General features: G+C 38.3%; 1 protein-coding gene across 5 annotated transcripts in view; it reads right to left on the reverse strand.

Moving 5' to 3' along the window:
- The window catches only part of LOC149839546 (uncharacterized), a 148,957-nt gene that overhangs the window by 33,204 nt on the left and 88,389 nt on the right, over positions 1-27,364 (reverse strand). For 4 of the 5 annotated variants that reach the window (XM_090002613.1, XM_090002614.1, XM_090002615.1 and 1 more), the window contains exons 20-21: positions 25,060-25,145; positions 23,449-23,494 (exon numbers count right to left, since the gene is read on the reverse strand). In XM_090002613.1, the coding sequence (XP_089858739.1) occupies positions 23,449-23,494; positions 25,060-25,145 (132 nt within the window). Of the gene's footprint in view, positions 1-23,448; positions 23,495-25,059; positions 25,146-27,364 lie in introns of those variants that run through there. The other variant, XR_016431330.1, reaches the window with a different exon arrangement.

Below are 27,364 nucleotides of genomic sequence, written 5' to 3' on the forward strand. Positions count from 1 at the left end.
CATTAGATCATGCATACTTTAATGGTTTCCTTACTCAATACATGAGGGTAAGTGTTGAATGTTTAATTATTGTTGCATGCTGAAATTTTAGTAGATGCTACTGCTTTACTGTTTTTGCATGTTTAGCATTTATGATTGTTGCATGAATAAATTCTCAAATGCTATAAACTGTCTTGTATGTATTTCCCTTAATTGTTGCATGATATCTCATCTTGACTCTTTATCTCACTTGTTTCATTAAGAAGTAGCTGTGCTCATGATTTCGATTCTGACACCCTACTTCATTGGTTTTTCGCAGGAACAGGTGATCAGTGACGTCGACAGCTACTGCGAGGGCGCGAGAGTCACAACGAGTTTTGACAGTCTTCTTTGTGGACAGAGTGGCTCTTTATTTTGGTTTTTCAGTCTAGTGTTCTAGTTATTTGCTTATTGTCATCAGTAGTTACTTGAGTCAGACACTTTATTTTTTAGATTAGTTTTTAATTCATGAATAAAGGTAATGGTCAGTTTATGGATGTTAATTGCAAGTTCTTTTGTGGTTTATGGCTATCCAGTTGGAATTGGAACTGTGAGGACCCCGGGTCTCTGGGAAGTTTTCCGCACTGTTTTAGAAAAAAAAAATCCGCATTTTCAAAGGGGATGAGTTGGGATCGTTACAGGTTTGGTATCAGAGCCACCACAAATACTTGCAATTTTATCGTCTTTGAGTGTTTAATTTTCATAATCGGTATGTGAGCCCTGTCCTGAAGGGTCAACAAGTTGTGACTCGTCCTCCAGAGCAGTCTTCTTCACTGGTATGAATGTTTAATGCTTTTACTTAATTTATATAAGTTCTGTGTGATTATGTTAATTATAATTTAATGTTCTTTAGTGTGAATTAAAAGGCTAGTGTGATTACGGGGGCGATTATCGTTCGCGATCAACCCTGAGGGGGTAGTATCAATAATAGTCTAATTTGAAAAATGATGTGCATTGTAGATGTCGCACTATACCCGTAGAGGCGCTTCGTCTTCTACTGCTGCTCCCACGAACTGGCAGGAGCAAAGAGATTTCATGATGGAGGCCATCCATACCCTGACAGAGACTATGACGGCTCAGGCGACACAAACAGCGCAGGCGCTGCAAGCGACTCAGAACCTTCAGGTTTTAGGGAGAGTCTGCCACTTTACTCTAGAGTGGTGTGTTTGACACAGCTGTTGTTTTTTTTTTTGTACCAAGGAAGTGGCACTTGTGGGCGTGGGGTGTCCCTTGTGTCCCCGACATTAGATGTGGAGGTTTAATGTTCCGAAAGTGATTCGGTCGAGGGCTAAGTTGGAACCTAGTAATAAAATATAAATTGTGTGCTAAGCTACCCTGGGAAACTAACTTAACCTCGGGGTTTGTACCCGTTTGGTGTATCCGCGGGCAACGGTAATTAAAAAGAGAAACTTAAAGCTGTATGCATTTAATAGGGCATGCATAAGGAAACAAAAGACTTAATGGAAGATAATAAAATGATTCATGCATTATACAAAAGACATGCATTTTTCCTGTTATGCATTAGATCATGCATACTTTAATGGTTTCCTTACTCAATACATGAGGGTAAGTGTTGAATGTTTAATTATTGTTGCATGCTGAAATTTTAGTAGATGCTACTGCTTTACTGTTTTTGCATGTTTAGCATTTATGATTGTTGCATGAATAAATTCTCAAATGCTATAAACTGTCTTGTATGTATTTCCCTTAATTGTTGCATGATATCTCATCTTGACTCTTTATCTCACTTGTTTCATTAAGAAGTAGCTGTGCTCATGATTTCGATTCTGACACCCTACTTCATTGGTTTTTCGCAGGAACAGGTGATCAGTGACGTCGACAGCTACTGCGAGGGCGCGAGAGTCACAACGAGTTTTGACAGTCTTCTTTGTGGACAGAGTGGCTCTTTATTTTGGTTTTTCAGTCTAGTGTTCTAGTTATTTGCTTATTGTCATCAGTAGTTACTTGAGTCAGACACTTTATTTTTTAGATTAGTTTTTAATTCATGAATAAAGGTAATGGTCAGTTTATGGATGTTAATTGCAAGTTCTTTTGTGGTTTATGGCTATCCAGTTGGAATTGGAACTGTGAGGACCCCGGGTCTCTGGGAAGTTTTCCGCACTGTTTTAGAAAAAAAAAATCCGCATTTTCAAAGGGGATGAGTTGGGATCGTTACAGGTTTGGTATCAGAGCCACCACAAATACTTGCAATTTTATCGTCTTTGAGTGTTTAATTTTCATAATCGGTATGTGAGCCCTGTCCTGAAGGGTCAACAAGTTGTGACTCGTCCTCCAGAGCAGTCTTCTTCACTGGTATGAATGTTTAATGCTTTTACTTAATTTATATAAGTTCTGTGTGATTATGTTAATTATAATTTAATGTTCTTTAGTGTGAATTAAAAGGCTAGTGTGATTACGGGGGCGATTATCGTTCGCGATCAACCCTGAGGGGGTAGTATCAATAATAGTCTAATTTGAAAAATGATGTGCATTGTAGATGTCGCACTATACCCGTAGAGGCGCTTCGTCTTCTACTGCTGCTCCCACGAACTGGCAGGAGCAAAGAGATTTCATGATGGAGGCCATCCATACCCTGACAGAGACTATGACGGCTCAGGCGACACAAACAGCGCAGGCGCTGCAAGCGACTCAGAACCTTCAGGTTTTAGGGAGAGTCTGCCACTTTACTCTAGAGTGGTGTGTTTGACACAGCTGTTGTTTTTTTTTTTGTACCAAGGAAGTGGCACTTGTGGGCGTGGGGTGTCCCTTGTGTCCCCGACATTAGATGTGGAGGTTTAATGTTCCGAAAGTGATTCGGTCGAGGGCTAAGTTGGAACCTAGTAATAAAATATAAATTGTGTGCTAAGCTACCCTGGGAAACTAACTTAACCTCGGGGTTTGTACCCGTTTGGTGTATCCGCGGGCAACGGTAATTAAAAAGAGAAACTTAAAGCTGTATGCATTTAATAGGGCATGCATAAGGAAACAAAAGACTTAATGGAAGATAATAAAATGATTCATGCATTATACAAAAGACATGCATTTTTCCTGTTATGCATTAGATCATGCATACTTTAATGGTTTCCTTACTCAATACATGAGGGTAAGTGTTGAATGTTTAATTATTGTTGCATGCTGAAATTTTAGTAGATGCTACTGCTTTACTGTTTTTGCATGTTTAGCATTTATGATTGTTGCATGAATAAATTCTCAAATGCTATAAACTGTCTTGTATGTATTTCCCTTAATTGTTGCATGATATCTCATCTTGACTCTTTATCTCACTTGTTTCATTAAGAAGTAGCTGTGCTCATGATTTCGATTCTGACACCCTACTTCATTGGTTTTTCGCAGGAACAGGTGATCAGTGACGTCGACAGCTACTGCGAGGGCGCGAGAGTCACAACGAGTTTTGACAGTCTTCTTTGTGGACAGAGTGGCTCTTTATTTTGGTTTTTCAGTCTAGTGTTCTAGTTATTTGCTTATTGTCATCAGTAGTTACTTGAGTCAGACACTTTATTTTTTAGATTAGTTTTTAATTCATGAATAAAGGTAATGGTCAGTTTATGGATGTTAATTGCAAGTTCTTTTGTGGTTTATGGCTATCCAGTTGGAATTGGAACTGTGAGGACCCCGGGTCTCTGGGAAGTTTTCCGCACTGTTTTAGAAAAAAAAAATCCGCATTTTCAAAGGGGATGAGTTGGGATCGTTACAGGTTTGGTATCAGAGCCACCACAAATACTTGCAATTTTATCGTCTTTGAGTGTTTAATTTTCATAATCGGTATGTGAGCCCTGTCCTGAAGGGTCAACAAGTTGTGACTCGTCCTCCAGAGCAGTCTTCTTCACTGGTATGAATGTTTAATGCTTTTACTTAATTTATATAAGTTCTGTGTGATTATGTTAATTATAATTTAATGTTCTTTAGTGTGAATTAAAAGGCTAGTGTGATTACGGGGGCGATTATCGTTCGCGATCAACCCTGAGGGGGTAGTATCAATAATAGTCTAATTTGAAAAATGATGTGCATTGTAGATGTCGCACTATACCCGTAGAGGCGCTTCGTCTTCTACTGCTGCTCCCACGAACTGGCAGGAGCAAAGAGATTTCATGATGGAGGCCATCCATACCCTGACAGAGACTATGACGGCTCAGGCGACACAAACAGCGCAGGCGCTGCAAGCGACTCAGAACCTTCAGGTTTTAGGGAGAGTCTGCCACTTTACTCTAGAGTGGTGTGTTTGACACAGCTGTTGTTTTTTTTTTTGTACCAAGGAAGTGGCACTTGTGGGCGTGGGGTGTCCCTTGTGTCCCCGACATTAGATGTGGAGGTTTAATGTTCCGAAAGTGATTCGGTCGAGGGCTAAGTTGGAACCTAGTAATAAAATATAAATTGTGTGCTAAGCTACCCTGGGAAACTAACTTAACCTCGGGGTTTGTACCCGTTTGGTGTATCCGCGGGCAACGGTAATTAAAAAGAGAAACTTAAAGCTGTATGCATTTAATAGGGCATGCATAAGGAAACAAAAGACTTAATGGAAGATAATAAAATGATTCATGCATTATACAAAAGACATGCATTTTTCCTGTTATGCATTAGATCATGCATACTTTAATGGTTTCCTTACTCAATACATGAGGGTAAGTGTTGAATGTTTAATTATTGTTGCATGCTGAAATTTTAGTAGATGCTACTGCTTTACTGTTTTTGCATGTTTAGCATTTATGATTGTTGCATGAATAAATTCTCAAATGCTATAAACTGTCTTGTATGTATTTCCCTTAATTGTTGCATGATATCTCATCTTGACTCTTTATCTCACTTGTTTCATTAAGAAGTAGCTGTGCTCATGATTTCGATTCTGACACCCTACTTCATTGGTTTTTCGCAGGAACAGGTGATCAGTGACGTCGACAGCTACTGCGAGGGCGCGAGAGTCACAACGAGTTTTGACAGTCTTCTTTGTGGACAGAGTGGCTCTTTATTTTGGTTTTTCAGTCTAGTGTTCTAGTTATTTGCTTATTGTCATCAGTAGTTACTTGAGTCAGACACTTTATTTTTTAGATTAGTTTTTAATTCATGAATAAAGGTAATGGTCAGTTTATGGATGTTAATTGCAAGTTCTTTTGTGGTTTATGGCTATCCAGTTGGAATTGGAACTGTGAGGACCCCGGGTCTCTGGGAAGTTTTCCGCACTGTTTTAGAAAAAAAAAATCCGCATTTTCAAAGGGGATGAGTTGGGATCGTTACAGGTTTGGTATCAGAGCCACCACAAATACTTGCAATTTTATCGTCTTTGAGTGTTTAATTTTCATAATCGGTATGTGAGCCCTGTCCTGAAGGGTCAACAAGTTGTGACTCGTCCTCCAGAGCAGTCTTCTTCACTGGTATGAATGTTTAATGCTTTTACTTAATTTATATAAGTTCTGTGTGATTATGTTAATTATAATTTAATGTTCTTTAGTGTGAATTAAAAGGCTAGTGTGATTACGGGGGCGATTATCGTTCGCGATCAACCCTGAGGGGGTAGTATCAATAATAGTCTAATTTGAAAAATGATGTGCATTGTAGATGTCGCACTATACCCGTAGAGGCGCTTCGTCTTCTACTGCTGCTCCCACGAACTGGCAGGAGCAAAGAGATTTCATGATGGAGGCCATCCATACCCTGACAGAGACTATGACGGCTCAGGCGACACAAACAGCGCAGGCGCTGCAAGCGACTCAGAACCTTCAGGTTTTAGGGAGAGTCTGCCACTTTACTCTAGAGTGGTGTGTTTGACACAGCTGTTGTTTTTTTTTTTGTACCAAGGAAGTGGCACTTGTGGGCGTGGGGTGTCCCTTGTGTCCCCGACATTAGATGTGGAGGTTTAATGTTCCGAAAGTGATTCGGTCGAGGGCTAAGTTGGAACCTAGTAATAAAATATAAATTGTGTGCTAAGCTACCCTGGGAAACTAACTTAACCTCGGGGTTTGTACCCGTTTGGTGTATCCGCGGGCAACGGTAATTAAAAAGAGAAACTTAAAGCTGTATGCATTTAATAGGGCATGCATAAGGAAACAAAAGACTTAATGGAAGATAATAAAATGATTCATGCATTATACAAAAGACATGCATTTTTCCTGTTATGCATTAGATCATGCATACTTTAATGGTTTCCTTACTCAATACATGAGGGTAAGTGTTGAATGTTTAATTATTGTTGCATGCTGAAATTTTAGTAGATGCTACTGCTTTACTGTTTTTGCATGTTTAGCATTTATGATTGTTGCATGAATAAATTCTCAAATGCTATAAACTGTCTTGTATGTATTTCCCTTAATTGTTGCATGATATCTCATCTTGACTCTTTATCTCACTTGTTTCATTAAGAAGTAGCTGTGCTCATGATTTCGATTCTGACACCCTACTTCATTGGTTTTTCGCAGGAACAGGTGATCAGTGACGTCGACAGCTACTGCGAGGGCGCGAGAGTCACAACGAGTTTTGACAGTCTTCTTTGTGGACAGAGTGGCTCTTTATTTTGGTTTTTCAGTCTAGTGTTCTAGTTATTTGCTTATTGTCATCAGTAGTTACTTGAGTCAGACACTTTATTTTTTAGATTAGTTTTTAATTCATGAATAAAGGTAATGGTCAGTTTATGGATGTTAATTGCAAGTTCTTTTGTGGTTTATGGCTATCCAGTTAGAATTGGAACTGTGAGGACCCCGGGTCTCTGGGAAGTTTTCCGCACTGTTTTAGAAAAAAAAAATTCCGTATTTTCAAAGGGGATGAGTTGGGATCGTTACAATTGTGGACATGTTTTAAAACGTGTGTTGCATGTTCACTGAAAATTTGCAAAGATGCATAAATTACTTTTAAGATGTGTGAGTGGTCAAATGTGAATAATTGCAGGCAACGTAGACCAGAAGCGTGTGTTGCTCCACTTATTGTTGATTTTATTTATGCATTACAAAATTTATTTCTAAAAGGTTAATGGTTTTTTCAAAATTAATTGCCTTGCTATATTTTACGGGCTAAGGCCCGAAATTGGTTTTGCATGTTGATTTGCAAAACGGTTCGTGTAAAAATTTTAAAAGTATTTAAGAAGGTAAAAGATGAAAAGAAGTGTTTCTCTGGAGATCCAAGACCCGTAACACCCAATTTCTCATTAATGGCATTGTGTAATATTGATTATTGTAAAAAAGGTATTCTAGTACCCTAATTTTGTTTGTAATCTCATGTTAATATAAAGTAATACACAGCAGCAGCCGACCCATGTACAGCAGGGTATCGGTTTTCTCCCAAACCTCTCTCTCCCTTCCTCTACCTCTCTCTGTTTTGCAGCTCCAACGTGGGACGGACTGAAGGTTGCAAAACTAACATGGTATCAGAGCCACGCTTCAGCTGAAACTGGGATCGATTCAAAAAGACACGTCTGAAGATCCTCTTCTCCTCTATTTCCTCTTCCAAAGTCTGAAAATAAAAAAAAAAGGTACGGCTGTTCCTGTTTTCCTTTCTTTTTGGATTCACGACTGACCCAATCAGTCTCAGCAGATCCTACACCTATTCCCTATTCTTTTCTGGAATCACGACAGACCCAGTCAGTCTCAGCCTGTTTCTCGTCTCTTCTTGGGTTCACGACTGATCCAGACAACTGAGATTTTCTTTTCGGTTTCTGGAAATCCCCTCCTTTCTCATCCAGCCAACTTTGGATTCATTCTCTTCTTTTCTCAATTTTTCTTTCTACAGTTCCTTTTTCTCCTACGTTGGTGGTGGTCGAACCTTGGTTTCGCCACTGTTTGTTTTTATCTCTTAAGTGCTTCAGCCCAGATTCCCTCATTCAGCCATTAACAAGCCGACATTAGGAATACATATGTACTTTTTTTTTTTTTGGATTTTCATATCCGACATTCCATTTCATATACAAATCAGAAATCTGATTGTCTTTAAATTTCTGTTCCGTATCAGCGATCTGAATTAGTTCTTGCAAAAAAAAAAATACAGAACTGCAGGTGTAAGCAGATTGTGCTGAATACATTCTTCATTCTGTGAAACATGAATTCTCTTCCTAACCAGTCAGTTCTTTCTTCAAGTTTCCTCAGCCAACTTGTGTCTGAAAAATTAAATAATGGAAATTTCTTGACTTGGAAGAGGCAAATCATACCTTTTATTAGGAGTCAGGATCTTTCTGGACATTTGGATGGATCCATTCCAGTTCCTCCTGAGTTCATATCACAAGAAGAAAGGGACAACAAAGGGGAATCTACTACCGTATATGTCAGAAATCCTGAATTTGTGGCTTGGATGAAAAGAGACCAAGCGCTTGTTGCTTATATTACATCAACACTCTCACAAGAGGTCCTTGTAGCCATTCCAGATGACTGCACTGCCATGCAACTTTGGAACAGACTTGTTCAGACATACTCACAGGTTTCTCAGGCCAGGATTATGTTTCTTAAAAGAGAATTTCAAATGTTAAGAAAGGAGTCCATGACCATCATGGAATATTTGAACAAAATGAAGGTCATCACAGATCAGTTAGCAGTTGTTGGAAGTACAGTTTCTGACAAGGATTTGGTACAACAAACCCTCAGTGGATTGGGACACGACTATCATATGATTGTCACTTCTCTGTTATGTTTACCCGAGCTGCCCAATTTTGAAGATCTGCGTGCAAAATTGTTACAATATGAGATGAATCTAAAGGGATTTTCTGAAGAATCATCTATGCATACTGGGGCACAAGAAGTCCTTGCTACAGGGGTTACTTATGCACGAGGACGAGGAAACTATGATATCAAGGGAAAAGGAGCACAAGGTAGAAGTGGTCATGGAGGTCGTGGATTATTGCCTACCCCCAACTCATATACCAATCCACAAAGACAAAGGCCAATTTCTACTTGCTTTCTGTGTAATAAAAGGGGGCATATCAAAGCTAACTGCTGGTTCAATCCTCTAAATAAAGGAAAATCAACACAAACTGAGGCAAAAAGAGGCACAGACAATACAAGGACCAGCGGAGAAGTAAAGGAGTTGTTATTGTCAGCCTTAGCAGAATTGAATCTGAAACAGAATGAACAAGGCACTTGGTACGTAGATTCTGGCGCAGCGACTCATGTTACTGGAGATGCAGGTAAGCTCCTAAAACTTGTTCCTTACATTGGTAGAAGTAGTATAGTTACTGGAGATGGATCACACCACTCTGTTTCACATATTGGAAACTCCATCATACCCTTACCTGAATCTTCCATCAATCTTTCAAATGTTCTTTATGCTCCTAATATCAAGAAAAACATTGTTTCAGTTTCTAAACTTGTTGATGGTATCAAAGCCTCAGTTGAATTTACTCCCTCTTATGTTCTTGTTAAGGATCTCTGCACGAAGGAGACGTTCGCTAGAGGGAAACGGCAAGGCAATATGTATGTTTTTCAAGAAGATCCTTCAGCACATATTCGCTCTGCAGACCCAAACTTGAAGCTCCAATCATCATTGTCTTCTTCTGAAAATCCTACCTGTGTTTTTAGTGTCTCTGAAATCAATAAGCCAAACCTTTGGCATGGTCGTCTAGGTCACTGCAGTAATAATTTCATTGAGAAGCTTGTTTCAAGTAACCTCATTCCCAAGTCAAGTTTAGGAATAAATGTAAATGACAACAAATGTTCTAGTTGTCTATTATGTAAGAGTCATGTTTTACCATTTCATTCTATCAATAAAAGAGCTTCAAGACCTTTTGAGACTATTTGTTCTGATGTTTGGGGGCCTGCTCCAGTTGCTTCTATGTCTGGAACTAGATACTATCTTTTATTTGTTGATAGTTATTCTCGCTATTCCTGGATATTTTTCATGAAACATAAATCTGAGACTTTCAAGTTGTTCCGTAACTTCTATTCCTTTGTCAGAAACCAATTTTCTGAAAACATCCTAAGTTTCCAATGTGACGGAGGAGGTGAATTCTCTTCCATTGACTTTACTAACTTTCTTCAAAGTAATGGGATAAGGAAAAAGGTGTCTTGCCCGCACACACCTCAGCAGAATGGGATTGCTGAAAGAAAGCATCGCCATATTGTTGAGAGTGCGATGAGCATGATGCATGATAGTAATCTTCCGATCACTTTATGGACAAAGGCTTTTCATTCTGCAGTTCATGTGATAAATCGATTGCCCATGACTATTTTGGAAAACAAGTCTCCTTACTTGTCTCTTTTTGGTATTCACCCCCAACTACTATGATTTGCATGTGTTTGGCTGTTTATGCTATGTTCATGTTGACAGTTCAAAGAGACATAAGTTTCAGGACAAGGCCTTGAAGTGCAGGTTTGTGGGTTATGCCGATGACTATAAAGGGTACAGATGCTACGATCCGGTGAGCAAGCGCATCAAAATATCAAGAAATGTCATCTTTGATGAATTGAATTTTGATTGTCAATGTAATAGTTCTTCAGAATCAAAACATGAAGTTCAGACTTACTATCCTTGGTTGAACTATAAACTTCTCACAGAAGCTAGTGATGCTTGCTCAAATTGCACTCAAAAGGATAAGATACTTGTGTCTACTGATGGGATGATTGATCATGAAAATACAGACTCAATCTTGAATCCAGGAAGATATAGAGGTTTTGTATATACGAGAAAGAGAGTCACCCACTATAGTTGATTCAGACATGGACACATCCTCAACATCCAACATGGTTGATACTAGAAGATCCACACGTCCTCGCCATCCAATTGAAAGGTGGGTCAGTTATGAAAATTTCTCATTAGATTTTCAACTCTTTCTAACAGCCTTGAATAAAGAAAATGAACCCACAACGTTCTCTCAAGCATCAAATTCCAGAAGATGGATTGAAGCTATGAATGAGGAGATGGAAGCTTTACATGAATGCGGTAAATGGGATGTCGTATCAAGACCACCTGACAAAAATGTTGTTGGTAAGAAATGGGTGTACAAAATAAAGTATAAACCAGATGGGACTATAGAGCGATACAAGGCGAGACTTGTGGCCAAAGGTTTTACACATGAGCAAGGACAGGACTATGATGAAACCTTTAGTCCAGTGGTGAGAATGGGGACAATCCGAGTCATACTTTCTTTAGTCATTGAACACCAATGGACCATTAGCCAACTTGATGTGAAGAATGCTTTTCTTCATGGAGATTTGAGAGAGGAAGTTTACATGGAACAACCCACGGGTTACGCAGAAGGTAATCCTACAAAATATGTCTGCAGACTAAAAAGGGCGATATATGGATTGAAGCAGGCATCTCGATCTTGGTTTGACAGCTTTTCTCTTGAAATACAAAAATATGGTTTTAAGAAATCTCTTCTTGACCACTCCTTATTTATATTTAAGGACCAAGACACAACTACTCTGTTGTTGATATATGTGGATGATATCATCATTACTGGCAGTTCCAATGATCACATTGAAGAAGTCAAACATCTCTTGAATCAGAGGTTCAAAATGAAGGACCTTGGCAAACTACGGTACTTTCTTAGAGTTGAAGTTGACAGTTCCTCTGAAGAAATGACTCTCACTCAACATAAGTATACTATTGATGTTCTCAATAAAGCGGGTATGAAAGACTGCAAGCCCTTAAGCACTCCTAGCGTTCTTCATCAAAGGCTTAGCTCTCAAGATGGAGATCCATTTGATAATCCCACACAGTACCGTAGCATAGTGGGTATGTTACAATACCTCACTTTTACTCGCCCTGATATAGTATACTCGGTGAATCAAGTTTCTCAGTTTATGCATGCCCCATGTGAAGGGCATATGGAAGCAGTTAAACGGATACTACGATATCTCAAGGGAACGGTTGGGGATGGTCTCATATATAAACGAAATACAAATGGGCAAAGTGCACATGAGATCACTATTTATTCTGATGCGGACTGGGCGGGAGATCCAAATGAACGCAGATCAGTATCCGGCTATTGTGTATTTATTGGGATGAATTTGGTTTCTTGGAGTAGTAAGAAACAAAAGGCTGTTGCCAGATCCAGTACAGAGGCTGAATACAGGTCAATGGCAGCCGCCACTGCTGAGGCTACTTGGGTTAGACATCTACTGACAGAAGTAGGAGAATCGATATCTCGTTCACTTCTTTTATGTGACAACCAGAGTGCCATTAGTATGTCTTTTAATCCAATTCATCACAGTCGTGCCAAGCATATTGAAATAGACCAGCATTTTGTGAGACAAAAGGTAGAAGAGAAAGAGATTGAGCCTGAATTTGTTAGAACTACAGATCAAGTGGCGGATATATTTACAAAAGGATTGACTAAAGACAGATTTTGGACGTTAAAAGGCAAGTTGTTCATGATTCAAGATCATGCACAACTTGAGGGAGGGTGAAAAGAAGTGTTTTCTGGTTACGGGTCTTGGATCTGAAGATCCAGACCCGTGACACCCAATTTCTCATTAATGGCATTGTGTAATATTGATTATTGTAAAAAGGGTATTCTAGTACCCTAATTTTATTTGTAATCTCATGTTAATATAAAGTAATACACAGCAGCAGCCGACCCATGTACAGCAGGGTATCGGTTTTCTCTCAAACCTCTCTCTCCCTTCCTCTACCTCTCTCTGTTTTGCAGCTCCAACGTGGGACGGACTGAAGGTTGCAAAACTAACAAAAGATACCAAACTGTGTAATTAATATATCTTCATTAATGTCCCTTCTATAGTATGGGAATCTTGGATGGCAGCTTTGGGGAACCATGAGTATACTAAAACTCCGTGTGCGATTATGCCACTTAACCCGATATGTTGGTTCACCTCCCGGCCATGGTTTTAGGGAGATTCAACTACTTTTCCTAGGGGAGGTGTTGTTGACTTAGCTGTAGTTATTGGTATACCAAGAAAGTGGCGTCGGTGGATATTGATTTCTCAAATGTCCCGGTATTAGATGATAATTTCTAATATTCCGATGAATGGCGTTGATTCTTGATATTGGTCAAGAAACAAGTGTGGAACCCACTAATAAAATACAAATTGTGTATTAAGCTACAACTGAGAACCTAACTTAGACTTCGAGAATTTGCGCCGGTTTTGAGTATCCACGGGTTTAAGAAAAAATGAAAATTAAACTTGTGTATAAATATTTAATAAGGACATGCATGTGGCAACTCTGATAAATAACTTAATAAGTTAGAAATGCATGTGCATTGAATCATGCACAATTATTGTTCAATATTAGTTCATGCATTTAAGCTTATTCTGTTTCGCATGATATTTGTTATTGCATGATAATTGGTTAAATGCTTCAATGGTAAGTTGATTATGGTAGATTGTTATTGTGATATTCTTATGAAATTTATGCATGAATTTAGTTTATGTTATTCCTTTACAGTTTGGATTTTTAGAGAAATTTGTACAAAAGACTTTGGTTCTTATCCGTTTTCATAAAACTTTTTTACAGGTCTGGATGCTCAGTGATGTCTTGACTTGTTGGCATAAGACTATTTTTACGAGGGTCAGTTGGGGTCGTTACATTAAGTCCCCGCACGAACTTATTTGCCTTTTATCGATCAATGGCGAAGAGATTGGAGGAATACCGCTCCAGGTTCTGAATTTGGTGGTGTAATCCACCAAACTCAGGTTTCCCTGGCATAGTTCCAAGAATTCGATTTTTTTCTTGTCTCGAGCATGTAAGGGAAAATAGTTTTCTGAGAAAACTCTTTGGAATGCCTCCCGGGGAACAACTTCAGCTCCAGGACAACAGACTCCTCGAGTCATGTCCCACCACTTTCGGGCATTGTCCTTTAACAAGTAGATGCCAAAGATGGTATTTTTCTCTTCTGGTATGGACAATAGTTGGAATGCTCGTTCAGTCTCTTGGATCCAATTCTCGGTGAGCTCTGGATCGGCCTTTCCTGCGAATGTCAAGAGATTTAGTTTTAGGAATTTCTCGAATGTAACCACGCCCTGGTGATGTTTCGTCCTTGCGGGTGAAGCCTGATCTCGTTGGGCACGTACTTGGCTCCTAATGGCGTTGGCCAAGGTGTTGAGGGAATCGATGATGAATCCCCGTTGTTCGAACCATTCATCAGGCGATTCTTCGTTCGTACGTCGTGTCATCTTTTATTCGCACCAAAGGACGGGTAAGTCGAGATTTGTTAAAGTAATTGTGGTAAACAAGTAAAATACTATTTTTATATACCACAAAAAACTTTATTAAAACCCAGCACCGTTGGTTGATTTTACAGAAGGTTAAAACATGTCGGAAAAGAGTTCATCGACTCCATAAAAAGAACCAAAACCCTAACATTCTCTACCCCCTAAGTATGGTTCAAGGATTGCTTAACATGGCTCCTTGTGCTCCTAACCTTACATGGAGGAGAGGGGGATAAGGTTGAAGTGCCAGTAAGTGATCAAGGCAGGTAAGAGGATGTTGGCATATAATGTGGTAAGTTTGGCGAGTAGTTGGAGCCTCATTTGATATCTCAACAAGTCTGGGTATATCAAAAGAACCTCTAACGAAGGAAACTTCATGCTCAAGGCCTTGAGCGGTGAGTTGCCTCTTGTCGTGACCTTGTTTAAGATGACATTCTTCTACAGAATGGCTCACCTCACCTCAGAAGAGACAATCGACAGGTTCCTAGGGGCACATTTCACCTGGGTCAGCTTGATGGCATTACATCCTGTGACCAAGTCGTCCTAGGTTGGTGTTGTCGTAAGCCAACCTATCCACCCTATGATTCATGTTCTGGACAATCGATTACAGTTGTTCAAGTGCTCCGGTCAAGGCATTCATTGCCTCGACCATCTCATTGTATGACATCTAAACCAAAAGAGATTTTCTTAATCGGGATAGATAAAAAAATGGTGAAGCAAAAATACTCACGGTGCGATGTAGATGTCAGATGATCAAGAACGATTGTATTCTCTGTCACTCTGATACCAAAGGTGTAATGCCCCAAAATCTCGAACTTTAAAATTTTTGAAAAATTCTGAAGCTTTATAATCAATCTTTTTTCTCAGAGTTAAAAATGATAGTTCAACAGAAAACAATATTTAAAAGGAACAAGTTGATGAACCTTGGGTGGGTTACAGGCAAACTTCCTTTTCAACACTTTAGGTTTGTATCTCTGTAAAATGGTTTGAAACCATGTAGTTTCAAAACAATGAGATTTTATATGCAAAGAGTTATTACAAAGGAAGTTCTATACAAAATTACAAAACGTGCTCAAGAGCAAAACAACAAAGAGAGTGGGTTCTTGATATCATCGTGCCATCGCCTATAGCATCATCCTAATCATCACTTGTACCCCATGACTCATGAAAGCATGTTAGGTGCATCGATATCAAACGTCAGAACATGACTAACATATGCATTATACATTTCACAACATGCAGTTTCAGAAGTAAAGTGAACATGATAATCTCGTTTCGATAATTAGGACCTATGGATACTCATAGGATAATACGTAAAAACAACTCAGACCGTTCGGAGGTTTAATATTCCATGTATTTTGATACCTAGGACGACTAGCTGAATCCGCTCAAACTAGCTGAATCCGCTCAAAAAGGGACGTCCTTATTACCGAAAGAGAATTCCCCAAAGGCCACTTGTAACCGATGGATACATCTGATCTTCTGCAGAAGTCAATGGGATATACCACCTAGGATAATATTTATTAACCCAGTCTCCTAACTTCGATGACCGAGGATGTCGAGCCATTGTCACTCGAGGAGCATAATTGTTAACAACTTATCCATCGAAGTTTGTACCTCCTATCATCTCTCTTGAGATAACCAAATGATAAATGAGTACGTCAGGTCTTACTTTATCTGACAACCCATTCAATATGATCTGGTTTATTAAACCAAATCGAACATCTTGCCTACGAAGGCAATCATCTCTATTTATGTGATTTCCTTTAACATGGTGCATTGTCCTATTCATCGTTGTACTAACATGTCGTGCATGTCCGATAGTACTAATGCGATAAAAAAATATTGGCTTCTCATAAAGAAACTCAGACACAACATTGAAAATCACAATATCCCGCACATTATGCCAGAGAATATCCGAGTCATTCTGGATAGCGAAAAGAAAGACCTGACGCATGTATCACCAAGGGCTACATAGTTGAAGTCTTTTTGTTATGTTAGTTCGAAGAGAAAACTCAATTGCGAATTCTCGAGTCATGTCAATCTTAACTTATTTTAAAGTTCGAACCAGGTTGGAAAGGTGTTTAGAAGAACCTTTTAAAGCTAGGGAGTTTGTCCGGTAAGCATGGACGCAACAACATTGATACAAGTGTGCATGGGAGTCTGCTTTATATTTAGGATAAGCTATGTATGTAATTGTTGGACATTGCGAATATGCAAATGCAAGACACTTATGTTGCTTTTCAAGACATCAAGAATGCGAGCTTGAAACCTCGCATGGAGATTCTTTTGAAATTGAATTACAGCAAAGATACGCAAATCTGTGTCTTTAAATACATACTGACATAATTTAAAGTAAGTAGGAATACCCAAAATTGTGTACCATATATAATCATATATGTATACAGGATACATATATATTAAAGCAGAAGCATGTGCACATTATAACGCAACGGCAAATTAAATGGCGTAAAGCAGGGCCCGAGATGCAAAGCCACACATCGAGCTAAATAAATTGCATAAGCAAGACCCGCTCTACGAAATCGTGCATCGGGCTAAGTAAATTGCGTAAGGGAGGCTCGATGTACAAAACCATAGATCAGGCTAAGTAAATTACGTAAATCAAGAGCATGTGCCTGTTACATGACGGCGGCAAAATAAATAGCGTAAAGCAAGGCCAAGCCCAGTGTACAAAACCATACATCGGGCTAAGTCAATTGCATAAAGATGGAGCTTGTGCACATTACAACGCGATGACAAAGTAAATGATGTAATTAAAATGGGACAAGAATACGCAAAATTGCCTCCTTCAATTAAGAGCATATATATATATATATATATATATATATATATATATATATATATATATATATATATAGAAGTGTTCCACCATAGTTATCATATACAACTCTCCTACCTCGGAGATGGGCTGAATCTCTGATGATCCCAAGCGTAGGTTCTTAAAAACTCGTGCCTCAATAAGCGTGTCTCATCTGTCTCACCGATGTAGTACACTAAAAGGATTTTATCGTGCTGCAAAAAGAATGAAGTAAAAATCTTTTCTTTAACAAAATAAGCGACGATTGTGTCGAAGGGGTCAAACCTGAAGCCAGTTTGAGTCGATCAGACCAACTTGGTGAAAAAGGGGCATATAGACCCAACTGGGCTCGGTCAACTACAAGCCCGGCTCGGTTTCCAACTGAGTGGGGCTTAATCCCTAATCGACTAGGGATCAAGTTGAACTCCGTTGGGCCCAAACTCTGCTCGGTTTCGACCGAGTCCGAGGCAGCAGCAATTGCTACTGATGCGCGAGAAGGGCAGCAACCAAAAGAAAGGGGGGCACGACGGTCGGGCCACTACCGAAGGCAATGGCCAGCCACGGCTGCCATGGGCAGCCAACGTGGAAGGGAGACGAGTGACCCCTCTGTTCTGGCAGAAAATATAGAAGGGGAGGAGGACGAACAGAGAGAGGGAACAAGGGGGAGGGGGTTTCGTGAAAACCCAACGTGGTCGGGCAGTTGCCTTGGTGGTTGGTCCTTGTCATGTGGCAGGGAGGTGCCTAACTAAGGCATCGGTTAGGCTTCACCACCAACTGAGGTGGTGGTGGATGCCTTGCAGCTGCGGTGGTGGCATCGGATGGCACCTATTGATGGTGGTGTCATGAAGTTCGGCAAACAGAGGTTGAGGGGGCGAGACAGGAGGGAGACGCCCTCCTGTCGATCACAAAGAGAGAGAGAGACTTACAGGGGAGAGGGGAGTATGCAAAGAGAAACGAGGTGGGGGTTTTAGCCGAGTGAGAGGGAGACAGGGCGGCCCTGTTTTAAATCAAGAACCCCCTTCCCCCCATGGGGGTTTAAATAGACTGGAACGGTGGGAGGGATGTCGACATCCCAACTTGGATCCGTCCCAAGAAATTGGGTTGGGTCCATTGGGACCCAACTCCATCTATATCTATATCTATATCTATATATATATATATATATATATATATATATATATTAGGTGTTAGGATTCGGATTGGGTTGGGTCCATTTGGATCCAACCCAATCTTGATTATATATATTTATTATATATATACACATATATAACTGCATGGAGTGTGGTTTGGATCCAAATGGATCCAAAATCCTTATTCTCTTATGTGAGATCTATCTTGGGTCTTGTTTGGATCTCGGATCCAAACACAAGCATTTATGTATATATACATATATAATAAGGTTCTCGCATGTTTTGAGAATTGATCCATCTTTCAAACACAGTTTTTAATTTATGATGTTTATCGATATGGATCTATATTTGGATCCAAATTGTTTTCAAGGATTGGATCTTTATTATTATTATTTTTTACTGATACAATCTTATGCCTTAAAGGTTTTGAGTGTTCCGGACCTCTTTAGAGTTCCGTCTCTGAATTATTCTAAACCTGAACCCGGTCCACTAAATGGATCCGAGACCTTGTTATAAGCTTTATAAGCTCGAATCCATACTGGATCCAAACATAGTAAACCCAGAGATTCGGTGAATCTCTCGAGTGTCAAAAGTACCCTTAAAATTGGGTTTCATGGATGTCGATCTGTGTGGATCTTCTACCAAGATCTAGATCCAAAAGTGTCTAAAAAGCTTCGTATAAGTTAAATATCTTGATAAACAATCAAAAGTTCATCGATTAATAAATATCGCTGAATCTCATAAAAATACCGAGACTAGTCCCATATTTTTTTAAGAAAAAAAAAGAAAATTCGCAGACTTTATAGGAGACCTCTACTACATAGACAACTTGGAACTATCAAATTAAATTTTTTGTAGTTTTGTTGAAAAGAAAAGTATTGAAGATTGTCATAAGAGATTAGGGCATCCAAGTATGTCAAAAATGTATTTTTTTCCTTTTCTTGAAAATTGTAATAAAAAGGATTTGACTTGTGAAGATTGCATACTTGGAAAAATGAAATCTCTCCCTTTTGGAAATAGCAAATTTGTATCTAAACAACCTTTTGAGTTAATACATTCGGATGTATGGGAACCGGCACCGGTTATGTCCAAAGGAGGAGTTTCCTATTACATACATTTTGTGGATGATTATAGTAGGCACACATGGATTTACTTTCTTAAACTCAAATCCGAAGTATCTGAATGTTTTCAAAAATTTCATAATTATGTTAAAAATCAATTCAAAACATCCATTAAAATATTTAAATCTGATTCTGAAGGAGAATTTTTATTAAAAGATTTCCAAAGCTTTCTTGGCCAACAAGGGATTACTCATAAAAAATCTTGCCCTCACACCCCACAACAAAATGGGTTGGCTGAAAGAAAGCATCGGCATTTTATTCAAACCACCAGGACTCTTCTAATACCCAAAAAGGTTTTGGGTTAAAGTTGCTCTTACGGTGGTTTACTTAATCAATAGAATGCCTTCCACTATTCTTAAAAACACTTCTCCTATTGAAAAACTATTTAAAATTCCTCCCAATTATTCAAGATTAAGAGTCTTTGGGTGTAATTGTTTTGTTCTTTCCAACAAAAATGATAAACTATCTATTAAAGCCATTCTTTGTGTTTTCTTAGGCTACGTCGAAAACCAAAAAGGATTTCGATGTTATGATATTAAAAAAGACAAGCTTTATATCTCAAAAAATGTAATGTTTTTTTTTAAATGAAAATGATTTTGAAAAAATTGAGTCTACGAAACCATGTGAGTACTCTTTTTTGTTTGATCTAATGAATGAGCATAATAATGATAATATTGATAATGTTGATATAAATGAAAGTAGTGATATTCATGATATGTATGAGAGTATCGATGGTAACACTCATGATGATCATGAAGGTGATATGCCTATTGTTGAACCTCACAATAATCTTCAAACATATTCTCGGTGTACACAACGAGAACCACCATGTGTATTAGAAAGGTATACCCAAAGTCAAGACTTACATTAATCTAGTCTTAGAAGATCTACAAGGATATCTCAAGCACCTAGAAGGTTTCTATCCTATGAGTCCTTTGAACCCCATTATAGAGCTTGTTTTATGGTCATACATTCTTACGTCGAGCTCTCTTCCTCTAATGAGACCAAAAATCATTATGAATGGATTGAGGTCATGAATAATGAATTAGATGATTTAGAAAGGCCAAAAACTTAAGAAATTTAATCATTACCCATAACAAAGAAAACCACATGACGTAGATGGGCCTATAAACTTAAAACCAAAAGTGATGGAACACTGGAAAGGTATAAAGTTAGGTTATTTGCTAAAAGGTATAGTAAATAATATAGGATAGACTATGAAGAAACCTTTGCCCTAGTGACTAGGATGACCACAGTTCGAACACTCATCACCGTAGCATCTATTAAAAAATAACTTATCTTTTAAATGGATGTCAAAAATGTCTTTTTAAAGGGAACCCTTAATAAAGAAATTTATATGGAATCTCCACCCGAGTTATAGGTTTGGCACATGGAAAAGTTCTTCGATTACAAAAAGCCTTGTATTGTTTAAAACAAGCTCTTAAAGCTTGGTAGGATCAATTTAGTGATGTGATGGTTCAACTCGGTTTTAAATCTTGTTATACTGATATTGCTTTGTATGTCAAGTCCTCTGATGCACGTATAGTTATTTTACTTCTCTATATGGATGACATAATTATCACAGGAGGTGATAACCGAGAGTTAGTCATGTTCTCAAAAAGAACTTTGATATGACAGATCTTGTTTTTCTTCGATATTTTCTTGGGATAGAAGTTTACTCACCTCGAGGGTATTTTTTGTCTCAAACTAAATATGCAGTCGAGATAGTTAAAAGGTCAGGCCTTACAGGAAAAAAAATGTGGACACGCCAGAGGTCATCAATGCGAAGATGAGAATAGATGATGGAGAACTGAAAGATCCCACTTCATATCGCCAAATGATTGGCATCTTATCTTACATTTTCATTACTCGTCCTAAGATTGCTCATGCTATTAATAGTGTTAGTAAATGCCAACATTCTCCTACTACAATACATATGAATGTTGGAATGAGAATAGTTAGATATGTCAAAAATACTATTAATCATAGTTTATTTTTGTCATCCTCATCCTCATCCTCATTATATGTTATTGCATATACTGACTCCGATTGGGGAGATGTAAATGATCGTCACTCAATCACTGATTTTTTTGTTTTTGTACATGATTCCTTGATATCTTGGAGGTACAAGAAACAACAGAAGGTGTTCTTATCCTCCATAGAAGTTTAATATCGTGTTATGGCCACTACGACTTCCGAATTGGTGTAGTTGCAATAGTTACTCGAGGATTTGGGAGTTTTCATATCCACACCCTCAAAGTTATGTTGTGATAACAAGGGCATTGTTTATATCGCAAGCAATCATACATTTCATAAGCGAACAAAGCATATCGAAATGGATTGTTATTATATTCGTGAAGAGTTCCTGAAGAAGACCATCACTTTACCATATGTGTTATTTGAGTATCAACTGGCAGACTTCTTCACTAAGGCGCTACCATCACCCAGATTTCACTTTCTTCTTGGCAAACTCTCGATTGTCATTCTGTGAGTTTGAAGAGGGGTGTTAGAATATACGTAGTTGTATATATTCATATACATATATATACATACATTTGTATATACATACACACAACCCAGGGGTATTTTGGCCTTTTGACCATTGTATAGGTGTTGCCCCTTAGAAGTATTTTTTGTCTTTTCCTTTTTTATGTACTTTGTTGTATTGTTAATGGCATTCTTTTCCTTAACAATTACAACCGCTATATCTTGGAGCTCCTCACTCCCCCTTGTGTATAAATATGGGTCCTTAACAAACATATTTTTTATATTGTTGTGTGTGTTCTTCTAAGCCCCCAAGTGGCTTTTGTGCTTTGCCCGCTTTGTAGGATTTGTATTGGCCTCTTGTTTGAGGTATGTGAACAACACTTGATTTCATTACAGTTTGCACATCTTCAACATGAAAGAATCCATTTGACTATTTGTTCACTACTTAAAATTCAGGAAGGGGTTTGCACAATCTTCAACATGAAAGAATAGGCAATTGCAATTTTAGCATTCACGAAAAGCTATGTCACACAGATTCTCCATTTGACTTCTGTTCCATATCCTCTCATATATGACATATTGGAATTTCATAGACGGAAAGATACAAGGAAAGGTTTATTTCTTCACAACAGAACACCAACAACATGCTATAGATTAAACAACAGTAAAGTCGCACGGTTGTCTACACTAAATGGATGGAACATATTTTCTACTAGATTGACAAGTTGACATGCAGTTGCTTGAGTTTGAACTATGAAAGAAGTTTTCCTTTTAAATATGGATCACATCTGTCCATCGTATGGTCATGCTATTGGGAAACTAAACTCCCATATTTAATAGTGATCATTGAGGAGCCACATGAAGCAGGCTCTCATGTACACTTCTGGAATAAAGACAGAAACAAGATATTATTATCAACTATAACTTGTGATAAAGTTCAATCCAAACATGATTGGCCTGGTTTCCATGCAATAAGAAAAGGGCTTTTGTGCTTGGTTCGACATAGATTTAATCCATATAAGGGACAGATTTCACTAAGGGGAAAAGTAGGAGAACAATTATGAGAAATTGAGCCATTAGGATAACGCATTAGACCAATACACTTTAAATACAACAAAAGAACAGCTGCCCCAACAATATGGTGCTCGTTCACTTTCTTTGCTGCTTGATTGCCTTTAATGCTGGGGATCAGAAACTTTGGATGCCTCTAGCTCATATTGCCATTGTAGATTGCCACAAATACAATCAATTATCAAATCACAAAACTTTTACTATGTAAAGGGCACTTTATTGAGCATTGTTTACCCATGTTGGTGCAACACCGGATAGGAGAAGACACTTTGGACACACTGAGCAGAGTGCCTGTGACTTCATCCATGTTTCAAAATTTCTTTTCTTTTATAATGATTATGGTCCACAATCTGTTGTTATGTCCCTTGCTTGAGCTCGTTTGTATTTCTTGATGATTTTAGAGTCTTGACTTAATACATTGAAATTCTTAATCTTAGGGTCTTAAGAAAGTTTGATCACAAGATTGTTGTCTTCATGCCACACCTGTCACATCTGTGTCCACATGACAGCATGAACAGCAACCTTCTGAGAAACATATGGAAGGAAGAAAATAACATCCTTGTTCTAAATGCCAAAGACAGAATAGAAAGATTGGTATGTGCAAGGCATTTTTCAACAAATATTTAATGAAAGATTAATAATGAAAAATATCAACTTGCTTATCAAAAAAATATATATCGAGTTAAAAAAAAGAAGGTTCTTACCCGTTTCTGGAACAGTCTCAAAGTGAGAACAATGAGATCTCTGGATCTGCAGAAAACCACAAATAAAACAATTACAGAAAAATGATCAACAATTTGGGGGAATTATTAACAGAAAATTATAATCAGGAAAAGAAAGGTCGATCTTAATTAGATAAATTCCCCTTCTTTGATATCTACAGGATACGTACAACAATCCAGAAACAGGTGTAAGAAAGGACGATAGATATTATTATCGGTCGGAAAAACAAGCCCTGGATGGGTCAGGCGCGAGTCCCTTGCATGTAAACCAAAGCAGCAGGCTCCCTGGGGCAAAGGGGCTGATGACGGGGTTTTGCACAGAGTTACCGGAGATTCTTAGATAAGTGGGAAGCCCGCTTCCTGGAAACTTGGTTCGGAAGCGTGATACTCCTCGCTTCCGAAACTTGATGAGAATCTTGATTCTCCCAGGCTTCTCCTATGCTTTCCACACGCTTCATCTATTCTTCTTATATGTTCTCTCACTCTACTTTTCATGTTTTTTAAGTGTTTCTTCTCACAGTTCTCACCCACTTCCATGTACTTTATCTAAATTGGCAGTCATCATTTTTAGATTTTGTTAAAAATTTAATTCTTACACTAAAAAATCATGAAATTTAAGAATAATCACTTTTATTTTAGTTTGTATTCTCTGTCACATAGGTGTGGGTGAGGGTGAGGGTGAGGGTGAGGGTGCGGATGCGGATATGGCACTTTAAAAAAACTTGGGTGCGGGGGTGTGGGCAGGATATATATATATATATATATATATATATATATATATATATATATATATATATATATATATATATATATATATATATATAACAGTTTTAAGTTAACCCTACATGTATGTGTGTGCATTTATGTATTTATATATATATAATATAGATAAAACTGGACTTGGTTAGGGTTAACCGAATCTACTTTTAGACAAAAATGGACCTCAGTGTGGTTGACTTCACCTGACACAAAGGAAGCCGTGTCCAAGTGACGCACCCGCATGGGTGCGGGCATGACGCGGGTGTGGCGCCCTGTTAGAAGAGTCCGTGTTACATAGCTTTTATTTGCATTCCATTTTGATTCCCATTCAATTCTTGCGTTTTTTATTCCTCGTTTTCCGTTGCCTATACAATTTAAAACGCATCGCTTCTGCTTCCTAGTCTGGCAACCTTGGTTTTACACCACTGAGAATGGTGACTTTAGGTTGGCAGATCTCCCGACCTGGTGCCGTCTTCCTCATGTTATAAATAAAAGGAAAAAAAATATAATGAACAAACAATGTACCAAATAGAGAGAGAAGATGAAAAAGTTTTTTTCGCAATGACATCCAAAGGAATTGCAATTCAGTCATCACTTCCAATAACAAGGGAAAGTAATGGACACAAGATCTCAAAAGCATATCAGTGGTATATGTTTGAGTAAGAAAAATTGGGTTGGTTTGTGTGTACCCGACCTAGTTACAGCCTTAAGCAATTGTCAAGAACATATAAAAAATGAATGGTATATTAAAACAGAAGATGAATCATATATCGGAAACGCTAAACACATTTTTAGCCATAAGGAATAATGATTAAGTACATAAGTCACACTTACGAATTATCTTGTGCACGTAAAATAAGTTCTGGCCCACTAGAACCCTGGATCAAAAACTCAGTGGGATGTCCGTAAGGTATCATGATCTGTGAAAATAACATAAAAAGCAAAAATTTAATGAAAATCATCGACAGATGTTCAAAATATGCTGCTAAGATTCGGTATAGACCAACAAAGAATGTAACCATAAAGCCAAGAGTAGTACAGCAAAAGGCATTCCACCATCTCATGGTCAAACAATTCTAATAAAGTAAGCATGCATGACACAAAAAAGGAAAAAAAAAAAAGCAGCAAATATTCATTATTGACATGCAGCCAAGGTCTCATTAGTGAGCATGCACACATAAAGAAATCAATTGTGGGCTTCATACCAAAATGGACCTCTCTCTCTCTCTCTCTCTCTCTCTCTCTCTCTCTCTCTCTCTCTCTCTCTCTCTCTCTCTCTATATATATATATATATATATATATATATACACAACAACAACAACTACGCCTTCATCCCAAAACAATTGGGGTCGGCGATATGAACCAACAAAGAAAATCATTATGTGTCTTCCACATGAATCCTTTTCCTCCAATCATTTTTATCCAATGCCATGTCCTCGGTGAGGTTCAAAACATTCATATCCTTTCCTATCATCTCCATCCAAGTCTTCCTAGGCCTACCCCGACCTCTTTTAACTAATATATTTTCTCATTTCTCCATCCTTCTAATTGAAGCATCATTAGGCCTTCGCCGAATATGTCCAAACCACCGTAAACGATTCTCTCTCATCTTATTTTCAATGGGTGCAACGCCTACCTTCTTACGTATCTCCTCGTTTCGAATCATATCTTTTATTATATTTCCACACATCCATCTAAGCATACGCATCTCAGCTACACTCATTTTTTGAATATGATGTCTCTTGGCAGCCCAACATTCCGTACCATATAGTAAAGCGGGCCTAATAGTCGTCGTATAAAACTTTCCCTTCAACCGCAATGGCATTCTACGATCGCACAACACTTCAGTTGCACTTTTCCATTTTATCCACCCAACCTTTATCCTATGATTTACATCTCCATCAATTTCTCCATACTTTAGAATGATAGATCCCAAATATTTGAAACAGTCATCCACCGGTAATTCTTGCTCACCAAGCTTCACTACTTCGTTGCGTACTAAACCGACATTCCATATATTTTGTCTTACTCTTACTCAACTTAAAACCTCTTGCTTCCAATGTCTGTCTCCATAATTCTAACTTAGCATTAACCCCAGCTCTAGACTCATCAATCAAAACAATATCATCATCAAACAACATACACCACGGCACATTTTCTTGAATTGATCTCGTAAGCTCATCCATCACTGTAGCAAATAAGAAAGGGCTTAAAGCAGATCCTTGATGTAACCCAACCGTTATAGGAAAATTGGTTGTCACCCCTCCACAAGTGCGGACATTGGTTACTACTCCTTCATACATATCTTTAATTATACTAATGTACTTGAGAGAAACACCTTTCTTTATCATTGTCCACCAGAGAACGTCCCTAGGTTCTTTATCGTATGCCTTCTCCAAATCAATAAAAACCATATGCAAATCTTTGTTCCTCTCTCTATTTCTCTCAATAAGTTGTCTAAGAAGACGTATAGCTTCCATAGTTGATCTTTCAGGCACAAAACCAAATTGATTCTCCGATATCATGACAACCTTCCTCAACCTAGACTCAATCACCCTCTCCCAAAGTTTCATAGTATGACTCATGAGTTTTATACTACGATAGTTTGTGCAATCTTGTATATCACCCTTATTCTTATATAGAGCCACCAAAGTAATCTTCCTCCACTCATTAGGCATCTCATTTGTCCGTCAAATCTTGTTAAAAAGATTTGTCAACCATTCTAAACCTTTCTCTCCCAAACATTTTCAAGCCTCGATAGGTATACCATCTGGGCCAACTGCCCTTCTTGATTTCATTTTTTTCAAAGCCTCTGCAATCTCTTGTTTTTGAATCTTGCGCATGAAGTCACAATTCATCTCATGAAAAGGAATGGACAAGTCTCCAAGATCCTGAACATGACTTCCATTAAATAGCTTATCAAAATAATCTTTCCATCTCTCTTTAATCTCCTCATCTATGACTAAAACCCTTTGCGTTTCATCTTTGATACATCTAACCATACCTAGATCCCTCGATTTCCTATCTTTCATCTTATCAAGCCTATAAATATCCTTCTCGCTCTCTTTGGTATCCAACTTGCCATAAACCTCCTTATATACCTTATCTCTCGCGTTTCGAACTACTTTTTTAGCTTCC

Source organism: Nuphar pumila, chromosome 4 (assembly GCF_984573655.1).
Source record: "Nuphar pumila chromosome 4, dmNupPumi1.hap1.1, whole genome shotgun sequence".
NCBI classification, from domain to species: domain Eukaryota; kingdom Viridiplantae; phylum Streptophyta; class Magnoliopsida; order Nymphaeales; family Nymphaeaceae; genus Nuphar; species Nuphar pumila.